We start from the raw sequence: 13,277 nt of genomic DNA on the forward strand, positions 1-13,277 counted from the left end.
CGGAGGGAGCATCATGGTTTGGGGCTGCTTTGCTGCCTCAGGGCCTGGACGGATTGTTATCATTGATGGGAAAATTAATTCCAGAGTTTATCAAGACATTTTGCAGGAAAACGTACGACCATCTGTCCGCCAACTGAAGCTCCGCAGAGGATGGGTGATGCAACAGGACAATGACCCAAAGCATACAAGTAATTCAACAAAACAATGGCTGCAACAGCACAGAATACGCCTTCTGGAGTGGCCCAGTCAGAGTCCTGACCTCAACCCGATTGAAATGCTGTGGCATGACCTTAAGAGAGCGATTCACACCAGACATCCCAAGAATATTGCTACACTGAAACAGTTTTGTGAAGAGGATTGGTCCAAAATTACTCCAGATTGTTGTGCATGTCTGATCTGCAACTACAGGAAACGTTTGGTTGAGGTTATTGCTGCCAGTTATTAAGTCCAAAGGTTCACATACTTTTTCCTCCCTGCACTGTGAATGTTTACATGTTATGTGCAATTAAACCATGGCAACATCTAATGTTTGTGTAGTATTATGTTCAGCAGACTGTGTTCTTCTATTGTTGTGACTTAGATGACGTTCAGAGCACATTTTATGCCCAATTCATGCAAAACTCCACGTAATCCCCAAGGGTTCACATACTTTTTCTTGCAACTGTATTAGTTTCACCTTTTAAGTTGCATTACTGAAATAAATTAACTTTTGTACGATATTCTAATTTTTCGAGTTTCACCTGTAGATGTTACAATCTAATGAGATTACAGTGCAAAAATTGCATTGCTATTCAAGAAAAAATGCATGTGACTCAAACTGTTGCTGCTATGAATCGCAGTACAAATCTGAGCAATTTTCAACCACATATGTTTGAACCTAGGCTAAGAACTGTATGGGCAGCAAGATCTGTCATTGGTACAGAACAGGCAGTGAGCTGTCAGTGTACAGCGAGGAGTGTCAGCATAGACAGTAGGATGTCAATGTAGTGATGTGTGTCAGTGTATACTGAGGGTGTCCATACAGGCAGTGATGCTATGTCATAATAATAGCATCAAATACAGGTATTCAATAAAATTCATAATAACAAAAAAAGAGATAATGTGCTACAAATACATATAAAAATTATTGGAAAAAACATAAAACATCTGTGCAAGTGCAAAATGTAACAATCAGTGTATTATTGTGCTTCACACAACAACTTGTGTCAACAAGTGTCCGTGAAAAAATAGAAGTGAATTGACAATGCATGACCTCACCCCACACACACTAGAATTTTAATTTTGTTTCGGATTCATTAGTTCATTGAAGAACTTTGTTTCCTCATATTCATTATGTTGAATTGATTCATTTTCACAATTTGTTTTGTATCTTTGCCATTTGTTTTGTATATTCGTTGGTCCGGCTGGATTTGAAAAATTTTGCAGTTTTTCCAAAAGATTGCTATATATTTGGTATATTATCGCATTGGATGGATTCGAATTGGAAGGATGCAATATTTTTGGACGTTAGTCCAACCCACCAAGAGAAATGGCAAGAGCTGATTCGACAAATCGACTGGCATCATGTGCATCCTGAACGAATAAAACAAAAATTGGATCCATTTGTTATACGAATTATAGAACAAATCGAAAAAAAATAATTCATTTCCCGATGGGCCCGAACTACTATGGTAGCATGTGACGTTATCTGAATGAAATGAATTAAATCGATGTGTTAATTAATTTCATTATGACATTTTTTTTTGGATTTGTGTCCATTCGGAGATTTGTATATCTGAATCTGAATCTCTGAAAATGAATTTTTTTTATCCAAAAAGAGAATTGAAATGAAACACATGACTACTTTTGACCAATCTTGGTGAACCATTCAAAAAATCAGAATGACATATACTCTCCAATGTGAACACAGCACTGTGCATTTATCAACATGAAAGTGTCATGTTCCACCTCCAGGGCTTGTAGACACATCCGGCAGAGACACAGAACAGTAAACATATACTGCTTACTGGAAGATCAAGGCACTGTATTCAATGAGTAGCCATAAGCGCTTGTGGGATCTGTCAGTGGAAGGGTTGCTCCAATCTCTAACCAGAGCCAGCTCATAGGAAAAGGAAACGGACAAAAGAATCAGACCTCATGTAATATGCAAAATAAAGCTCTTTATTAAAAAATAGATTGTGCACTCACCTAAAAATCCTAGGCACCATTGGCTCATATACAATTGCAGTACAAATCAATCCAGTCCTCTGCTGCCGTGACGTCATCGCGCACAGCGTTCGTCGGCTGAAGGACTGGATTGATTTGTAACACAGTACAAATACAAGTACTCAGAAAGCTTTGAGACCATTCACAAAGAGTAATGTGGATTGCGCATGTGCAGTAGGAGGCTGCAAGGAGTCACAGCGGGCTTGTAAGCAGAATGTAATGATGGGCTTAGTAAGTTAGTAGCTAGTCCAGGCTAGGGGGGAAGGTTTAACTTATGTGTGCTCAGTTCCCGGGCTTCTGGGTCTCAGCCAGCCCACCTGTGATATAAAAAGTGGGAAGGCTGAGGTCCAGCGCTTTTTCCCATTCTTGGTTCGGCTTGTGAGAGGGGCTGCTGCGCCTTGCAACCTACTGAAGACACCAAGGATTCCAGAGGACAACCAGCAATGGAGAATACCTGCAAGGACTACAGCCTCACAGAGGAATGCTTGGGCAGCCACACAACTGTAGATAGGACTAGGGATTGGACTTGATCATATTGAACTGTATTGTTGAAGATTCTTCAGTAAAGTTACATTAACTGTTTTTGAGCCTGGTCTGAAGTTATTTGAGGCCTTCATGTTGGTTCTGGTATATCTGAAGAACCAGGTTCTGTTAAGCACATGCGGGTTATGAAGTCACACTACATTAAGTTACACTACATCAAGAAGGGGTTGAACTCAGCAAGTCAAGGAAGAGTAAAGCTCTTGCTGAAAGTAACCAAGTACAAGTCCAAGACATGAAGCAATCAGTTGTAGGCAGGGGCAGACTGACCATTTGGAAATTCGGGCACTGCCCGAGGGCCCGTGGTCAGTAGGGGGTACCATGAGATGCCCCTGGTACCTTTTTCATAGGCTTTTTTGAGTTTGGGCACAGGGGCCCCATGATCCCCTATTGCCCGGGGGCCCAATGAGTTGTCAGGCTGCCCCTGGTTGTAGGTGTGGTAAGGTAACAGGTCCTCGAGCAGTGAGAGGGTTACTGTTTTGCTCCCTCCTGAGAGGTCCATCTTCCATAGCAATTGGGAGCAGACCAGTGTTACTGAGATCCATGACCTGGCCGCAAGGTATGGAAGTGAAGGTGAAAGCATTGAGCTACAGTATGTGCTCAGCGGGACCCCATTCTATTACTGGGAGTTAGGTAACAGAGGTATGCTGGACTGCTGGAGTAGGCACAGGCTCAGCATGTCCCTCCTAATGCAGCAACTACTGAAGGCACAGTGTGTATAACATGGGACACCACATTTTCAGAGGAACTCTGTACTTTTGCTGTACACAGTGTAAGCTTTATCTCTAAGTCAGGGAATTGCCTTAATGTTTGATTTCTCACATGATTGCAGTCTCCACCTGCCTGCTAGATGAGCATTCTTCATGCAAAAAGTTACCCCCACATGCAGGGCGAATATGACCCCTCCCACAGGCTTCCCTTAGTAAACATGATGGTACCGGGGACTTGAAGACCGGTGAAGAACCGGCCCAGGTGAGTACCCAGCTGGATCCCTGGACACAGGGCCTGGACAAGGTAGAGGCTGAATGGCCACCTGCACCGGGTGCTGTGTTGCGGCGAGTGCTGCCAAGTTGGTTACTTATCCCGATTCTTATTGACAGGAGTGACTGTAGTGTCACTCCTGTCAGAAGGAGCAGCAGCTGATAACTGCTATTGGAGGGAGGATTCAGCTTTCTCCTCCCCCAAGCTTGCAAGGGGTGGAAAAGAGCCAGCGTTGAGGCAGAGAACTTCATACTTTCTCCCCCTTTCATGTGAAATGTCACGACTGGAGAGAGGAACAAGAGGCTGCATGAATTCCAGTGAGTACCAATCTGCCAGTGCAAGGAGGAAAGGGGGGTGGCAACAACACAGAAGCATGGGGACACTTGATGTAAAGGGTTACTCTATTGGGGACACCCGATGTTAAGGGAGACTCTATTGGGGACTCCTGATGTAAAGGGGATGTAGAGGGGACTCTACTGGGGATACATGAGGTAAAGGGGGACGCTGCCGGAGACTCCACCTGGCGGGGGAGGGGGCCACAATTCACCATCTTACATGAGAGCTGTCAGTATACAGTGATAGATGTCAGTGTACAGACAGTGGGGTGTCAGGGTGCAGTTATAGATGTCAGTATACAATGATATATGTCACTGTACAGTGAGGAGTGTCAGTGTACAGTGATAGATGTCATTATACAGTAATCTATCACTGTATAATGATCTATCAATGACATCTATGTCAGTGTACATACAGTGGGGTGTCAGTATACAGTGATAGAATGATAGAAGTCAGTATAAGCTGAGAGCTGTCAGTACAGGCAGTGGGGTGTCAGTATACAGTGAATAGATGTCTGTGTACAGTGATAGAAGTCAGTATACAGTGAATAGATGTCAGTATACAGTGATAGATGTCGGTATAGAGTGATAGGTGTCGGTATACAGTGATAGATGTCAGTGGTAGATGTCGGTGTGCAGTGATAGATGTCAGTGTACAGTGGTAGATGTTAGTGTTAGATCTCAGTATACAGTGACAGGTGTCAGTATACAGTGATAGATGTCGGTATACAGTGATAATTGTCAGTATACAGTGATAGATGTCAGTGTACAGTGGTAGATGTCAGTGGTAGATGTCCGTGTACAGTGATAGATGTCAGTGATAGATGTCAGTGTACAGTGGTAGATGTCAGTGGTAGATGTCCGTGTACAGTGATAGATGTCAGTGATAGATGTCAGTGTACAGTGACAGATGTCAGTATACAGTGATAGATGTCGGTATACAGTGACAGATGGTCGTATACAGTGATAGGTGTCAGTATACAGTGATAGGTGTCGGTATACAGTGACAGGTGTCGGTATACAGTGATAGGTGTCGGTATACAGTGACAGGTGTCGGTATACAGTGATAGGTGTCGGTATACAGTGACAGGTGTCGGTATACAGTGATAGGTGTCGGTATACAGTGACAGGTGTCGGTGTACAGTGACAGGTGTCGGTATACAGTGATAGGTGTCGGTATACAGTGACAGGTGTCGGTATACAGTGACAGGTGTCGGTGTACAGTGACAGGTGTCGGTATACAGTGATAAGTGTCGGTATACAGTGATAGGTGTCAGTATACAGTGATAGATGTCAGTATACAGTGATAGATGTTAGTGTGCTTGTTGACGGAAGCGCCTTACATCACTTTGGTTGAGAGTTCAGGACAGTAAATGGCAGAGGCCAGACTAGAAGGCTTTCCATTTCTCTCTATGCTGTATTAGATAATCCCCACTGAATTCAGCATCCAGAGGAGGGAGCCCTGTACCCAGGCTGAGCACCCATCCATCCTTAAGGGGACCTCTGGACTCAGCAGATTTCCATACTGTTCCAGGCTTGATGACCATACCATAGAAGGAAGCTCATTATACACCCGATACCATCCGCCCATTTAAGAGATCCCTGGTGGTTACATATATATATATGCGCATTACCTATGTGCTTCTGGTGAGTGCGCACTTTTACCGTTTGTTCCAGTCACAAGTTTGCTTAGAAATCTGCTGCTAAGAAGATTATCCTTCTGTGCCACTTGAACTTTTTTTACTCATTACACAATTAATTTATTGGATGAACTATCATTTACCATTTATTATTCACCATTTATGTTTGCTATTTTCTGTTCATCTTTTATGACTATATATTAGCAGTGACAGATGTCCGTATACAGTGACAGGTGTCAGTATACAGTGACAGATGTCCGTATACAGTGACAGGTGTCCGTATACAGTGACAGGTGTCAGTATACAGTGACAGGTGTCCGTATACAGTGACAGATGTCCGTATACAGTGACAGGTGTCAGTATACAGTGATAGATCTCAGTGTGCAGTGACAGGTGTCAGTATGCAGTGATAGATCTCAGTGTGCAGTGATAGATCTCAGTGTACAGTGACAGGTGTCGGTATACAGTGATAGGTGTCAGTATACAGTGACAGGTGTCGGTATACAGTGATAGGTGTCAGTATACAGTGACAGATGTCAGTATACAGTGAGATGTGGGCGTGGTGGCCAGGCCAGGTGAGGCAGAGGGGGCGAGTTGGCAGAACGGCGGGCGGTTGCTATGGCGGCAGGTGATAAGAAGGCGGAGGAGGGCGGGGCGCGGTCAGTGGCTGGCAGGTGGCGGTAGGATGAAGTCAGTGCCGCGCTCCGTGCTGGCTCTGTTCTGTGTACTCGGTGCCGTACTGTTGGCCAGTGCAGGCAGCGGGTTCCTCGGTGCCCGGCTCCTGCCCCCGTCTGTCCCGGACCCCTCCCCCCGCAGTCTCGGCTCCCTCCTCCTGCTCTCCCTCTTAGTTCTGGGGGTTTGGGCATGGTGGGAGCTCTCCCGACCGGTGGAGCTGATCCGGGGTCCCGAGGAAGTGGGCTACATCCCTGAGAGGGGCCGGGACAAAGCCTACACCGCCAACCAGGTGCGGAGGAGGAGGAAGAAGGGCGACCTGCCCCCGGTCTACCCCAATGGCTGGTACCACCTGCTGGACTCCCACCTCCTGGAGCCAACCAGCGTTCACAACCTCACCGTCTGCGGTATGTAACCTGGGGGGACTACAGGTCTCAGTGTGGGGGGGGGGGGGGGGAGCTGCAACTCACTATGTCATGTTCATTGGGACTTGGGGGACTGCAAGACCTGCGTGGCCTGTGCAGGGTGCCTGGGGGGGCCGCTGTGCCCTGTGCTGGGTGCCTGGGGGGCCAAAATGCCCAGCATGCCCTGTGCAGGGGTCTGCAGTGCCCTGTGCAGGGTGCCTGGGGGTCTGCAGTGCCCTGTGCAGGGTGCCTGGGGGTCTGCAGTGCCCTGTGCAGGGTGCCTGGGGGTCTGCAGTGCCCTGTGCAGGGTGCCTGGGGGTCTGCAGTGCCCTGTGCAGGGTGCCTGGGGGTCTGCAGTGCCCTGTGCAGGGTGCCTGGGGGTCTGCAGTGCCCTGTGCAGGGTGCCTGGGGGTCTGCAGTGCCCAGCCTGCCCTCTGAAGTGAGCCTGGGGGACTGCAAAGCCCAGCATACCTTTTATTGCACCTGGATCTGGGGAATGGGGGGGCTACAACTCTTAGCATGCCCTCTGCCATGAGCCTTGGGGATTGCAATGCCCAGCATGGCCATTGAAATGAGTCATGAGCTGCAATGCTCATTGTGCCCTGCAGTGTGCCTAGGGAGGTCCTCATCCATTATGTTGGGGGACCAGGGGGGGCTGCAACCCCCAGTATGCACTTTGCAGCCTAAACTAATGAAACTTTTGACAGGAGCCTGGGACATACCACTGCTGCACTGTGACTTGTTTTTGGAGGGGCCCTGATTTTCATAGTATAGGTTAACACCTTGGCACTGGCACCTCCTGACTCTTTAAGCGGTTTTTGATGCCGGGAGGCAGAGTTGGCTTTAGGGTCATGTGACCCCCCCCCCCCCAATCTCGCAGGTAGCGATCAAGAGCTTTCTGTGGGTCGCTGGGAGCACGCAGGGCGCACACTGGTCACATGTTTACATCAGGTATGCAAATGTGTGACCTGTTGGCATCCAGGCCTAGCTGCTGAGGCTGCATATATGCGGACCGACCACGCCAAGGAGTTAAACCTATTACTATAATGGCTTTAAAGTTCCATTCCCAGCATGCTGTGATTGGTGTCACCTTTACTTGTACTGCCAACCAATCAAATGGCTGGTGTCACAACTGATCACATGTGCAACACCATGGCAACTGCAGAGCAGAGGCCAGGATGGATGCTTCCTTGGCTGAAAACAATAGGAGAGTTTAGTTCCACTTTAAGTCCAGTGTTGAATGATGTAACTCAAGCGCATGGGAGTGAAACCATCCCAGCACTGAGGTATGCGGAGAATGCACGCGGAGAATGCACGCGGAGAATGCACGCGGAGCTGCACATACATCCACAATGCACATTCCAGAGAAGATTGTGAGCAGGCAGGTAGGCTGGATTGCAGAAGACTCTGCATGTGTGCAATAAAGAGCCCACCTGCTCAGCTTTACTTTAGTTCCACTATAAGGCTGCATTCACACTGTGATTTTTGACATGCGGTTCTATCCGTGATTCCTAATCGTACTGCAGTTGTAGAAAAACACTTGTTAGGTTCCATTTATTTGCCCTCCTGAGGATTTACTTTACCCCCCCCCCCCCCCTTCCTGACCAAGTCATTTTTTGCATTACAGCACTTAGTTTTTTTCAGTTGCATGGTCATGCAACGCTGCACCCAAATTAAATTTACAGGGTTTTTTTCCCCACGAATTGAGCTTTCTTTCAGTGGTATTTGATTGCCTGTGATTACATTTTTTGCGCTATAGAAAAAAAGATAATTTTGAGAAAAAAAATTGTATTTTTGACTTTTTGCTATTAAACGCTCAGTAAAAAAATGTAAATCAAATTTTGTCATTTAGCCCAAAAATGTATTCTGCTACATCTTTGCTAAAAGAAAAAAAACAAATACATGTAACTTAGTTTACAAATGTCGGTGTATATATACTGGGATTTTTTTTTTAAAGGTATTTTTACAGGTAATGGCGGCGATCAGCGACTTATGGTGGACTGCGGAAGGCATTCTGACACTGGGGGGGGGGGGGGGGGAGCTGACTTGGTGTCACTGACATCCCCAGTGACACAAATGCAGTGATCAGTGCTAATAAAAAGCAGTGGACAGGAAGGGGTGAACATGTGGGGGGATCAAAGGGTTGACTGTGTGCTGTTTTACGAAGTGTCCTGTGTGTGTGCTTTCCAGTGTAAGCACACTGCTTTGCATGGCTGTGCTATGCAGAGCCATGCAAAGTAGCATGCAGGAGATGACAAGGGAGAGACTGTTCTTCCCCCGCCACCCCCTGTCGTAGATGCTCGGCACTTACCAGGCACCAGCGAGTAATCACCGGCCGGGACCCGGTGATGACTGCCACGAATATCTGCACAGGTAGGGCGCACGCGAGCCACGGAAATGCAGAATCACATATGTGATTTTGTGCACCCCTGACTTCCTGTAACCGCATATCTGCGGTGTGGTTTCGCAGCGACAAAATCGCATGGCAATCTGTGTTCTGTCCTCCTTATGTGTGAAGGTACATAGCTTGACAGACAGCTAAACCTTTCTCGGCAATGAGTTGACAAAGAAGCAACGTCCAACTTTGTCTTTATTGCAAAGATATAAGAGGTGAAACTGAGGAACAGAAAATAAGGCGCTTAGTAACACTGTCTGCCATGTGACAAAGCATATTATACATTACAGTAAGGCAATGCACATATAAACACATGTAAGACATGTAGGTTACATAAAACACAGATGCATAAGATATAGACATGTGTGTAGACGTACCGACGATGCTATTGTGAACCTGAATGTGAGGGCTGGATCCTACCAGCATACCACAGGAATGGAGTCTGTGATGAGGGAATGGCTGCTATGAGCAGGGCTGATGATGTAATCAGAGTTCATAGGCTACAAGCTATGGAACCTGAAATGGGTCAAACTTCTACTGTGAAAAGATGCAGTGTATACAAACAGCCACTAGATGGAGCAGTTACACAATGAACAGAGAATTACAAACTGATAAGGCATACTAATAATGCCTAATTAACAAAGAACAAATTGCTGAAGGCATGACAATCTGCATCGTGCTAACCTTGTTATCCAAAAGAGAATTCCCTTTTTGATCCAATGTCACTAGCGTGTGTCTTCATAGGAAAATTAAAGTGATACTAAACCCAGGACCCTGCATTCACTATAGCTGGTCTCCCACAGTACATGAAAGTGCAATTATTTTGGTAAATCTAGACTACTAAATACCTTTTCTTATCACCAGTATATAGCAGTCTTGTGACTTCAGCAGAGAACTGGTTAAAGCTTTTAGGAGGAGTTTTCGTTCTGCTCAGGGCTCTGAGGAAGAAGGGATCTCCCTTCGAAACGTGTCAGCTTTACCCTGAGTCCCCTCAGAAATGGGATTCACACTTGTCTCCTACTCCAGTGTTCCTTTTTTTGATTTTATATGCCACATATATTGCCACTTTTGTTAGTATATATCTTCAATAAAAGCACTTTTTTTTTTCTTACTGAGGTAATGCTCAAGGTTGGTGCGCATTTGTTTTTGTTCTTCATTGCAGCCAGTTAACCTACCAGCATGTCTTTGGAGTGTGGGAGGAAACCCACACAGGAACAGGGAGACCATGCAAACTCCAGGCAGGTGGTGCCGTGGTTGGGATTCGAACAGACGACCCTTGTACTTCCAGGCGGACATGCTAACCATTTAGCCACTGTGCTGCCCTGGTTTGCATGTGCTTATGACGTATTTCCCAAGTACAGAAGATTCACTTTTGGGGAATACATCCTATGCACAGGTGACTGCTGATACAAAATCGCACCAGTGTTTGCACAAGTACAAGCTCTTATGTCTATGGCCAGATGTACATACCACCTATGGTTTCCTGGGGTGCTTGAGAACGCTAGGATTTAAGGATTCTTGCGCCTACAGACATTTGTGTGAATGTAGCCTCAGGCCTCCTTCACAGGGCCGTTTAGCCGCATAAACCAGTTTCCAGTGGCAAGAATCAGCAGATGAATGAAAGGCACATACAGGAGCGGACTGACAACTCATGGGACCCCCAGGCAATAGGGGATCATGGGGCCCCTGTGTCCTTGCCCAATCCTATGAAAAAGGTACCAGGGGCATCTCATGGGGCCCCCTACTGACCCCGGGCCCTCGGGCAGTGTCCGAGTTTCCAAATGGTCAGTCCGCCCCTGGGCACATATGAATAGCAGTGGCCGATCAGCCTATGTAAATGAAGGACAGGCTGACAGTGGCTGCCACTGTTCACATTTAGCCACATCATCAGGTTACCTGCAATTAGGGACAGATGTCTGAGCCTGTGTGCAGTCAGCTGTCCAGACATCTCCCATGCGCTCTCCCAAGAAAAAAAAAACCCTGTCTAGCAATACACACCAAACTGAGCATGTGCATGCTACTGCAGATTCAGTCTGTATCAGGTGGTCATTTCAGCAAGAGGAGGGGCAGAAAAGAAGGGATCAAACAGTTTAAAAAGGCTATTAGTATTAACCCCTTACGTTAGGTTCCACAGTGAGTATAACAAGCATGCTTGACTGCATATACAGACTGAGTATACTGTTGTGGGATTAGTAACACTTTAAAGTAAACTATAGGCAAAACTTTATAATAAAAAATTGGATAGAATATGGGAGAACCCTTCTAACCCCTTCAGTTTGCCATCTGGGTCTGATTGGGAAGATTTGCCTTCACTTCCTGTCCCATAGCCAAAACAGGAAATTAGGAAATCCCTGCAAATTAACCACTTCAGGTCCGGACACTTTTACCCCCTTTCCGTCCAGGCCAATTTTCAGCGCTATCACACTTTGAATGACAATTGCGCGGTCATGCAACACTGTACCCATATGAATTTTTAGCATTTTTTTGAGACAGATAAAACTTTTTTTGGTGGTATTTATTCACCACTGGGATGTTTTTTGCTATATAAAAGAGAGTCCAAAAATTTTGAAAGTGTTTTTCTTAAATAATTTTGCAAATCTTTCTTCATAAATCTTGGCCATCATTTATTCAGTTATCTTTTAAATTAAAAAAAAAACAAAAAAAAAAACAAGTTTATTAGTAAAAAAAAACCCAAATTAGTTATAACCAAAAATTATAATTTTGGTAAATCTAAACTGCTAAATACCATTTCTCAGCAGGAGTTAGAGCAGTCTGGTGACTTCAGCAGAGCACTGGTTAAAGCTTGTAGGAGGATGTGATATAGTAATATATAGTATAAATAATTTTTTTTTTAACATACTGTTACCCTAGCAGTACAGTGTCACTATAGTGACAATGTACTACTTGTGGGGCGGCAACATTTTTTTTTTTTTCTTTACAATGATTGCTTTTACACCCATAAAGGCTGTAAAAAATAATTTCTCCTCTCTGGCTGCATTCTTGCAGCCATTGAGAAATACTGAGAGCTGTGATTGGTCACAGCTTGTCACATGGTACAAGGCTGTTATGACTAGCCTTGTACCATGTGACCTCTCTGATCATTCAGAAATGACATCTAGCTTACTACTATTCATCTGATCACTGATTGGCCAAACAGTGATCACATGATTGGGACTTCACACAGAGGTCCCGTACAGCGATCGGTGTCCAGAGGACACAGCGGGCACCGAATCGAGGTGCCGTGCGCTCCCAGGCAGCACGCACAACCTGAAAATGCGGGCGCCATTTATGAACGGCAACCTGCTCCTGCACTGCTCCCGTCCAGCCATTTATGTACATGGACCGGACGGGAAGTGGTTAAGGAAATCCGTAGGCAGTCCCCAGAAGTAGCGTGTCCACTGAACATTTCCACTGTTGCTGATCTGGAGACAACACAAAATTAGTTATTTCTTTACGATCACTTTTGATGGTAACGGTAAACAGGAGAAATGGAGAGGGAGAATTCCCTAATGGGCAGAGGGAGCAATACAAACCCGACAAGGGTTCTAACCCATCTCCACTCTGACCAAAACAAGTTTTGCCTTTAATTCTAGTTTAACCTATATGCAGTGGTGGAACCAATGTTTATTTTTGATGTTCATACAAATTCTGTGCTGAATGTGAAATTTCTGGGCGTTTCTGAAATGCTGTTCCACCTGCTTGTCTGTCTTTAAGAATGTAAGGGATTATGCACTTTTGAATTGTAAATGCCTAATGTTACCAGCATGTGATAACTATCAATGTGTTTCCAGGCTGACTTTCTAGAAAACAAGTGCCCAACTTAGGGCCTTATGCACACCAGGCAACAAAAAAAGTGCCACTTTTAGGAGTGATGTTTCTTCTACTTCTAAATGCCCCTCTGTTAGCCCATGTGTCCATGCACACATAGGCATTTAGAGGCAGGGGCGTTTGGGGGCAGAAAAAAAACACTGCTAGTGTGTTCAGGAGCAGCACAGTTTTGGCAGAAAAAAAGTTTGATGCACCAAAACGTGTGTAAATGCGTGTTAATGCTAGCCGTGTTTAGCAACTGAGTTTTAAGGCATTTCAAAACACTGCTGGCCAATGA

General features: G+C 45.6%; 1 protein-coding gene across 1 annotated transcript in view; it reads left to right on the forward strand.

Annotated features, from left to right (window-relative positions):
- Positions 1–6,376: 6,376 nt before the first annotated feature.
- The window catches only part of LOC149463576 (cholesterol 7-desaturase nvd-like), a 45,635-nt gene continuing 38,734 nt past the window's right edge, over positions 6,377–13,277 (forward strand). The window contains exon 1 of the mRNA XM_089675147.1: positions 6,377–6,780. Within this exon, the coding sequence (XP_089531273.1) occupies positions 6,387–6,780 (394 nt within the window). The 5' untranslated portion in view covers positions 6,377–6,386. The remainder of the gene's footprint in view (positions 6,781–13,277) is intronic.

Source organism: Staurois parvus, unplaced genomic scaffold, assembly GCF_062004578.1.
Source record: "Staurois parvus isolate SC_StPar_1 unplaced genomic scaffold, SC_StPar_1.0 ptg000154l, whole genome shotgun sequence".
In the NCBI taxonomy this organism is placed as follows: domain Eukaryota; kingdom Metazoa; phylum Chordata; class Amphibia; order Anura; family Ranidae; genus Staurois; species Staurois parvus.